The sequence below is a fragment of the Pholcus phalangioides genome, unplaced genomic scaffold, assembly GCF_987345545.1.
Source record: "Pholcus phalangioides strain wild (caught in Gottingen) unplaced genomic scaffold, Ppha-v1.0 ptg000020l_1, whole genome shotgun sequence".
NCBI classification, from domain to species: domain Eukaryota; kingdom Metazoa; phylum Arthropoda; class Arachnida; order Araneae; family Pholcidae; genus Pholcus; species Pholcus phalangioides.
Window position 1 is genome coordinate 6159860 of NW_028301613.1, and position 9665 is coordinate 6169524.

The 9665-nt window shown below is 41.3% G+C and overlaps 1 protein-coding gene across 1 annotated transcript; it reads right to left on the bottom strand.

The window, feature by feature from the left end:
- Nucleotides 1-574: 574 nt before the first annotated feature.
- On the bottom strand, nucleotides 575-1961 carry LOC149070862 (uncharacterized). Its single transcript, XM_089248654.1, has one exon. It carries the CDS (start codon nucleotides 1882-1884, stop codon nucleotides 598-600), a length of 1287 nt encoding a protein of 428 aa, XP_089104780.1. The 5' UTR covers nucleotides 1885-1961; the 3' UTR covers nucleotides 575-597.
- Nucleotides 1962-9665: the final 7704 nt, after the last annotated feature.

The window sequence follows — 9665 nt, forward strand, 5'->3', positions numbered from 1 at the left end:
AACTTGAATTTTTATTCTTTATTGAAGTCAAAGATTGACATTATTTTTCAATTTTTTTTGACGTAAACTTCTGGTATCGTAAATCTTCATGCAGAGTATTATCGCCTTGTCTAACAAGTGCAGCGACATTCATTCAATTAAATTTGAGTTGTCGTTGATTGCTTCAGCGTTTCACTCGGGTGCAATGAGGTAGAGCCTGGGGTAACTACATGTTTTGTTTGGGGAAAATTGCAGCCACAACGCATACCTTGTTTCGAGCAAAAGAGATGTTTTACTGTAAAATGATCGCCGTTGGTGTGAAGACCATCGATCGAATTCAAATTTATTCCATCACTTAATTATTTTTTGTCGCGTATTTGTAATCATGTAAATGAAAATGAACTAAATTTGGTAAGTAAGTTTACTTAGATTTAAAACTTCAGAATATATACATATAAAATTTTGATCCAATTTTCCTCTCATTACACAAATAAATTAAAAAAGAAAGGACTCAAAACTAGAAACGTTTCAAGCAAATGTTTTATTAAACGATTCAAAATTATGAAATCGGCTTGTCTCTTGTTGCTGAAAAAAAATCTCTCTCTCTCACTCATTTCCTCACAGCTTCTTTACTTTTGGTATGAGTCCTAGTGTTATGCCTAGCGAAATATAATCCGTCGTGAATGACCTCGAGTGAATCCTCTTGTGGATCTCCAAGGAAGATGCATATGCAAATTTTTGATCGCAAGTGTCACACTCAAAGAGCTTGTCGCCAGCGTGAATCTTCTTGTGGCTGATCAGATCTGACTTAACTGTGAACATTTTGGTGCAGATGTCACATTCATAGGGTTTTCCACCAGTGTGAACTCTTCTGTGCGTGATCAAGATACTCTTGTGGGAAAATGTTTTGTTGCAAACTTCACATCTGTAGAGTTTTTCACCTGTGTGAATAATTCTTTTGTGTTTATTCCAGCTACTGTTATCTGAAAATTGTTTCATGCAAAATTCACATGAGTAGGGGTTTTCACCGGTGTGAATTCGTGTGTGAACGATCAAGGAACTCTTCTGTGAAAATGTTTTCGCGCAAAATTCACATTCGTAGGGTTTTTCACCAGTGTGAACTCTTCTGTGAACGATCAAGGTACTCTTGTGTGAAAATTTTTTATTGCAAAATTCACATTCGTAGGGTTTTTCACCAGTGTGAACTCTTCTGTGAACGATCAAGCTACTCCTATGTGAAAACATTTTGTTACATAAATAGCATCTGTATCGTTTTTCGCCAGTGTGAGCACTTCTGTGCATGATCAAGCTACTCCTATGTGAAAACATTTTGTTACATAAATAGCATCTGTATCGTTTTTCGCCCGTGTGAACACTTCTGTGAATGATCAAGCTACTCCTATGTGAGAATGTTTTCGCGCAAAATTCACATTCGTAGGGTTTTTCACCAGTGTGAACTCTTCTGTGAACGATCAAGCTGCTCCTACGTGAAAACATTTTGCTACATAAATAGCATCCGTATCGTTTTTCACCTGTGTGAACATTACTGTGACGGTAAAGATCTGATGTACATGCAAACTTCTTAAGGCAAATGTCACATTCGAATGGCTTTTCTCCAGTGTGGACTCGTAAATGCCGTTTTAGAAAACACATGTAACGGAAAGCTTTACCGCAAAAAAAACATTTATGAGGCCTTTCTTCAGTGTGCGGGAAAATTATATTTCCGATTGATTTCCGGTGTTTAAAGTCACCCTGTTTAACTTGTACTTCCTGAAGTTTCTTCACAATAACGGATTCTGCTTCTTCCTTGCCCACAATATCAGATTCGCACGAAGACAACGTCACCGCATTTGAAATTCCAACGAAGTCATTTTCACCCCAACCATCACAAAGACGTCTTTCCATCTTGTAGAGATTTCCAGTCAGTTTTCGGTGCGACTCGCAGTGAATTCCAATCGAGGGATTCAATGGGGGGGGGGGCTTCCAAAAAGTTTCAAACAGAAAAAAGTTCAATCGTGAAACTTTATGATCGTCGTTAACTGATTCCTTTTTAATCACTTCTCTTCACGAGCAGGATAACAAACCACCAACGAAGATCCTGTGTCATGTACCTGCGGAAACAAAAAAGAAAAACTATTCATAAATAAAGAGTATTCTATACAATGAAACCTCTCTTTTGCGGGCACCGGTGGGACAAAAAAAAATCGTCCCTAAAACAGGGGTGCACGTTGATCAGGGGTTTGAACAGCATACATTTACTATGAAAGAGGAAAATTATTATTTGCCTTAAAAGAGGGGTGTCCGTTAAGAGGGTTTCTAATGTATGATATTTTGTTAACTGTAGACCAGTGGTTCCCAAAGTGGGCAGTATTGCCCCCAGGGGGGTGATAGAATGCTAAGGGATCGTTCAATAGCATTGAAATTAACAGAAATCGATTTTAATAACATATAAAGGTATTTTCTTACGAAATTTTGATTGATTTTGCATTAAAAAAAATGATCTTTTGGGGGGGGGGGACAGGAGCCCTCCTATGTCTCTCCTACATAGGAGTCTGTAGAGACGTGTACAGTCTCTGATCTCACCAATATGTAGTATATATCCACTAATAGGAGGTAGGGGGCAGAGTTGACGAAATTTTGCTGACGGGGGGGGGGGGGGGGGGGTCAGAGTTTTGTTGACTTTTGCTGACAAGGGGGAGGTGGTCAAAAATTGCTGACGTGATACTTGAACGGCCCCTAAGGGTCAAGTATAGGATCCTATGAGCTGACTTGAGTTAGGGGGCGATAGGAATAAAAATTTTCTAAAGAAGCGGAGCGATGGAACAAGAAGTTTGGGAGAAAATGCTTTAGACCAGGGATACCCAGGGCGTTAATGCCCCCTGGGGGGCGATGGAATGTTCCGGGGGCGGTAGAAGCTACGGGTATAATTAATATATAATACATAATACATAGGATATATAATATATAATACATAGGATCCTATGAATTGGATTGCGTTGGGAGAAACAGTTTCTGAAGAAGGGGGCGATGGGGGCAAAAAAGGTTGGGAAACTATGCTTTAGACCAGTGATTCCCAACGTGGGCGTTAACGCCCCCTGGGGGGTGATGGAATGTTCCAGGGGGAGCTAGAAGATACGAGTATAACATAGAATTATATGGGTTAGATTGCGTTGGGGACGATGGGAGAAAAAAATTTCTGAAGAAGGGGGCGATGGGACAAAAAAAGTTGGGAAACTATGCTTTAGACCATATTTGGGTCATTTTGGGTCAAGTGGGACATTTTTTGTCCCACATCGCTTCCTTCTCCAGAAATTTTTTTCTCCCATCGCCCCCAACGCAATCTAACCCATATAATTCTATGTTATACCCGTATCTTCTATCGCCTCCTGGAACTTTCCATCACTGCAGTGGGAATCACTGCTTTAGATTCACTGCTGCCCAAGGAGATGTTCGTGTCGCCGAAAGGAACGCACGAAATGTTTGTGGGCCAAAAACCCTATTCTTTTGAATACATCGCATACAAATTTTCGGCATTGTCCAGACTGACTGCCTCCATACCAAAAAGGGAGTTGCCAACCGTTTACCAACTGAAGGCCCAACATCTTCGTCGATTCAACGCCAGGGCTTTTGTATAGGCTTGATGACAAATAGAAATCGCCAGTTACAGTGACCTATACAACACAAAAGGACAGACACGTACGCCAGCGTGGCGAGATCGTCATCGCCAAGGTGAGGAAACGTGTCGAGCTCGGTCACGTAGAGGCATGATGTAGACAGCACAGCCGCAGCTCCGTGCGGGCATTTCCTCGAAACTTACATGTGCGCACCGTCACTAAATTCGTAATGAAATTAAAACCATGGCAAAATTGTCTCGAGAGGCATCACATAATCCATCAATATCAACGAATTCACCAATCCCATCAAAATCAAGTTCATCGCCTATAGGATCATCTATCCCGTACGACGCATCTACAAAAACGTGAATTTTATTCGGAATTTATCGCCCATCGACGACTCACCACCACATTCTGATTCCAGACTGTGCTAAAAACATCCTACTGTAAGTGACTGTCCTAGTTAACCGTTCATAGACTGTGACTTTCTCGATAGACTCCTTAAGCCGGGTCTTCCTAGGAATAGGTTTGTTGCGCAACGTGAACCGAATTAGACTATTTCGCGCCGACAGAAACGAGTTACATAATCACGCTACGAGTTTGTGTTTTCCTAGCGAGGCGCATCAGATTAGGGCGGCTATATAAAGTATATCGCTTTGGCATCAGCTTCTCTGTCGTCTGCATGCTCCGGTTTGAAGAGAAGGGAAAGAAAACACACAACAGTGAAGAGAATATCGGCAAAAACCGCGGCTCACGACGCATTTGACTCCTCCAGACGGAGTCAGCCAATAACGCCCAACGTAAAGCGCTGTCGTCAGGCGTATTGCGCTCTGTAGGAAAAGTCATGCTGCTTTTCTTACTGGTGAGTGGACGGCGTGTCGCGCTGGGCGAATCACGTTGCGCACGGCACAGGAAACCTGCTCCTAGGAAAACCCGGCTTATATGCTAAAATAAATGTAATTTTTTTCTTTTCTTTTTTGGAAATTCATAATAGTTGATAGGCAAGGCCGTATCGGGGGGAACTTGGTGATCTGGTTCCTCCCTTTCCCCTCCCCCCTTCCGAAATGTGAGAAAATGACCGGAAAAAGATAGCCAAATCTAGTGTTCTACTGTATCACTTTGGTCCCCCCCCCCCCGAACGAAATTTCTGGCTGCGGGCCTGTTGATGGGCATAGATTACTTAGATTAAATCCCCTTCCTTATTTCTTCTAATCAGTGGCGTCGGAGCCGGGGGTGCTGTGGGTGCTCAAGCACCCATGGTAATTTGTGACATGGATCCGAGCACCCCCCCCCCCCCAGAATTGATTCAGAAATTAAAATTTCCGATATAAAACTAAAAAAAACTAATGACGAGCACCCACAGTTTAGAAACACTTCCGACGCCCCTGTTTCTAATTAAAGTATTTCGTGACTCAAAAACAGATCGATGCCCTTGAACATGAATGAAAAACTTTCGCTGAAAAGAAACATTTTTCATAAAGGAAATGTGTAAAATAAAAGATTTTACACATTTCTTTTATCTAGCTACGTCTCCTCTTTGAGCATCCGACGAAGTCGCCATGTTGGTTTGGTTACCTTGAATACGATTTTTTTTTGTCCCTTAATCCTTATAACAATGGGAAAATATCACGTAATTCAAAAGCCTCAATTAATCCTTATAACAATGGGAAAATATCACGTGATTCAAAAGCCTCAATCAATCCTTATAACAATGGGAAAATATCACGTGATTCAAAAGCCTCAATCAATCAATAATAATATAAGGAAACTTCTTTTTTTTTTAGTGAAAAGGGGGACTCTCTGATATATATTCGAGAGACTTTCCATTTCTTGACAAAGTTAATTGGATTGGGTACCCCGTGTCTCTCGTTCCGGTGCACGAGACCAAGTTTCTGGCGAAAATCGGCAATATATTCAACAAAAATGGCTAATGTGAAGTAAAGGGTGCTGACCAAATTTAGTGAAATCATTTGGTTTTTTTTAGTAACTCTCGGTTTAAAGTTAGTCATGTTAAATAATTCTTATAGGTGCTACCGTAATTAAACGTATAAAATAACTACGCTAATTTAAACAGATAAAAACCTATGCATCATATGGTAATATTTAGGTTTACCGTAAAGCAAAATGATCACCAAATTTGGCGTGCACTCGATACTTCATCTATAATTTCGACACATAAAACATATTTGCTTCAACTCACCTTGTAGCAATTGTACTATAGTTCTGGAAACGTCGAGAGCACTCGCAAGCTCAGCTCACGTCAAAATTTCAGCTGCAGATCAACGTGCAAACAAAAGAATATACTACGTACATATAAACACGTGCGTCTACAGCCTGCGGTAGACCTAAGACGCCTTCATATACTTATGTGTATTAAGGAGTTCTAGGTAGACCCAAAACCAGCAACCAATGAAAAAGCAGAATTTTATGACGTCATTTAATAAGGGAGTGGACAAGATTTTTTTCCTCTCATATCTTCACTATAGAGCTTGCTCGCAGGGTATGGTCTTGGTTATTTGGCTCGATTGTTGATTGACGCCAACATATTTGGCGACGTTTAATGATAAATATGCTTAATTTTACAGGAGTTTTATGACCACGATTGGTACAGTGGTTAGAGCGTAAAAGACCGGTATTAGGCCGGTATTACACTATAAAAGTTTGATAAAATCCCTTTTATGAAATTTGAAAAATCTAACCAATAAGGTTATTGGTACATTCTAGATAATGTAACCGTTGACCTTATTGGCTGCATTTTTCAAGTTTTATAATAGGACTTTTATCAAACTTTTATAGTGTAATACCGGCCTTACACTATAAAAAGTTTGATAAAAATTTGTTTTATAAAACTTGGTAAAACTCTTTTATAAAGTTTGTATTCAATTTTTTTTTTTTTATGAAATTTGTATTATAGAGGAAATGGACCACATTACACTATATAAAAGATTTATACAAAATTGTTTTTGCAAAAGTTTTCGTGTCTTCGTTAGTCTTGTGCTGTTGCTGGTAGTAGTTATGGATGACGAAATTTTTTTTTACCATTTGCTACAGGAAATTTATCATTTACAACCTCTGAAAGGGCTTCGGTTTTAAAAATCATGAAACTTATGCGGATGAAGGAGTGTCGGAAGTCAAGAGCGTAGTGGGTCCCCACAGAAATGTGAGAAAATTACTACAAAAAGGGAAAAAGATGGCCAAATCAAAGTTATATCACTTTGATCTTCCCCCCCCCCCCCGAACGAAATTTCTGGCTACGCACCTGTCGGAAGTGTTTCTAAACTGTGGGTGCTCGTCTTTAGTATTATATCGTAAATTTTAATTTCTGAATCAATTCTGGGGGTGCTCGGATCCATGCCACAAATTACTATGGGTGCTTGAGCACCCCCGGCTCCGACGCCACTGTTCCCACCCACCTCGATTAATTAATAGTTGTTCAATAATTATAATTACTAGTGTGAATGACACTTATTGATGAATTAATAGTAATAAGTATATATACAAATATACAGTATATATACATACATTGAGTACATGTTGAAAACCAAAAATTAATACAATATTCAATACTGTTGCTAAGTGACTATCTTTCTAGCTAACTTACCCGAATTTTATATACAATGTACTTTAGAATCGAAGTAGTTGTTTTGAAAAATTAAGTAGTGAAATCTCGTTACAACGATGAATTCCTCTACAACGATGTTTTTCAAGTCTTGTTTGGAAATGTTTATATACTACTCTAGTAATAAACCAACACCCCCTATAGATAAGAAAGCCTCCACACTGAAGTCGTGACGTCACGAAGTGGAGGCTGATCGCGGGGACGATCTTATCTATGGGGGTGTTGGCTAGACACTGCAGTGAGAACCGAGCGTCATGATCATGTGGAAGCAACCGCTGCACAAGTGAATGTTTGTACGGATAATATCGGAGGATATTCCGCATGATCTAAAACCGGGTTTACCTAGGAATAGGTTTGTTGCTCGCCGTGAACCGAATTAAAACATTTCGCGAGGGCAGAAACGTGTTACATAATTACGCTACGCGTTTGTGTTTTCCTAGCGTGACGCATCAGATCAGGGCGGCTATATAAAGTATATGGCCTTGGCATCAGCTACTCTGTCGTCTGCATGCTCCAGTTAGAAGGGAAGGGAAAGAAAATACAAGAGAAGAAAATATCGGCAAAACCGCGGCGCACGACGCATTTGACTCCTCCAGAAGCAGTCGGCCAATCACGCCCGACGTAAAGCGCTGTCGTGAGGCGTATTGCTCTGTGTAGGAAAAGTCATGCTACTTTTCTTATTGGTGAGTGGACGGCGTGTCGCGCTGGGCGAATCACGTTGCGCGAGGCATAGGAAACCTGCTCCTAGGAAAACCCGGCTTTAGGGATAGTTGACATCCAACGCCTGTGCTACACGCCAGACACTATAGTGCTACCACGAGAATTTGAAGCTCTGTCCTCTTCCACCTGAAGCGAAACCTCTTGTACTCGAGTACAGGAGGTACCGTTTCTATAGACAGATTTGTCTATAGAAACGGGTTTTCTTCCAACGATCATGTATTTTCAAATTTCGTTATCATACTCCGCAGGCTTTTAACATTCACTGGACCTTTTCGAATCCTCTTCCAAGTCCGATATTTCCGTAGAGCAGTTACTGCGGAATTGCTGTTTTGGTAAAACAATTTGACCAAGGAAGCGCTTGTAAACTTATCGTCATTGCGAGTAGCAAACACATTGAGAAACAAGATACCCCGCGAATGTTTCTAGGTTTTATAACAGCTGCTGCGTGACATCACATAAATTTACGTGTTTATTACAGGTATTAGAAGTGAAACGCCCTCTGGTGGCGACATGCGCAACTGATATTTCCCCCTTGAAACAAATTTCCAGTCCTCCTCAAAATTTCACACTTTTCTGATGACCAGTTTCACCTGTAGGCTACTTTAAAATACGATCTTTTAATTATTGACGCCCTATGCTGTTCGTGCTGTCATCTGATTTGGCAATTTTTCAATGATTTCATTCATGAATAGCTGTTTTGCTAACCCTTAAGCCGGGTTTTCCTAGGAGCAGGTTTCCTGCGCCGCGCGCAACGTGATTCGCGCAGCGCGACACGCCGTCCACTCACCAGTAAGAAAAGCAGCATGACTGTTTTCCTACAGAGAGAAATACGGCTCGCGACAGCGCTTTACGTCGGGCGTGATTGGCCAACTGCTTCTGGAGGAGTCAAATGCGTCGTGCGCCGCGAGTTTTGACTTATGTTCTCTTCACTCTTGTGTGTTTTATTTCCCTTCCCTTCAAACCGGAGCATGCAGACGACAGAGTAGCTGATGCCAAAGCCATATATTTTATATAGCCGCCCTGATCTGACGCGTCTCGCTAGGAAAACACAAACGCGTAGCGGGATTATGTAACTCGTTTCTGTCGGCGCGAGATAGTCTAATTCGGTTCACGCTGCGCAACAAACCTATTCCTGGGAGCAGGTTTCCTGTGTCGCGCGCAACTTGAATCGCCCAGTGCGATACGCCGTCCGCTCACCAATAAGAAAAGCAGCATGACTGTTTTCCTATAGAGCGCAATACACCTCACGACAGCGCTTTACGTCGGGCGTGATTGGCCGACTGCTTCTGGAGAAGTCAAATGCGTCGTGCGCCGCGGTTTTGCCGATATCCTCTTCACTCTTGCGTGTTTTCTTTCCCTTCTCTTCAAACCGGAGCATGCAGACGACAGAGTAGCTGATGCAAGAGGCCATATACTAATATATAGCCGCCCTGATCTGATGCGCTCCGCTAGGAAAACACAAACGCGTAGCGTGATTATGTAACACGTTGCGGCCGACGCGAAATTATACTGTTCGGTTCACGCGGCGCAAAACACCTATTCCTAGGAAAACCCGGCTTTAACATCATCTTTCGGCGTAAATTTGTGATTTCCTGTATTTGAGCAACACAGAATTCCCATATTTTGCTCGAGGGTATATGATGCTTTTAATTTTTACTTGTCTGCTTCTTTTAAGGCTATTTGTTTTGGGCGTCTCCTTAGATTCCTTATTAAAAAAAGAACTGAACTTTTCG

What these genes read in the sequence shown, in the direction of transcription:
- LOC149070862 (XM_089248654.1), bottom strand. Translation starts at nt 1,884, where the DNA reads ATGGAAAGACGTCTTTGTGATGGTTGGGGTGAAAATGACTTCGTTGGA.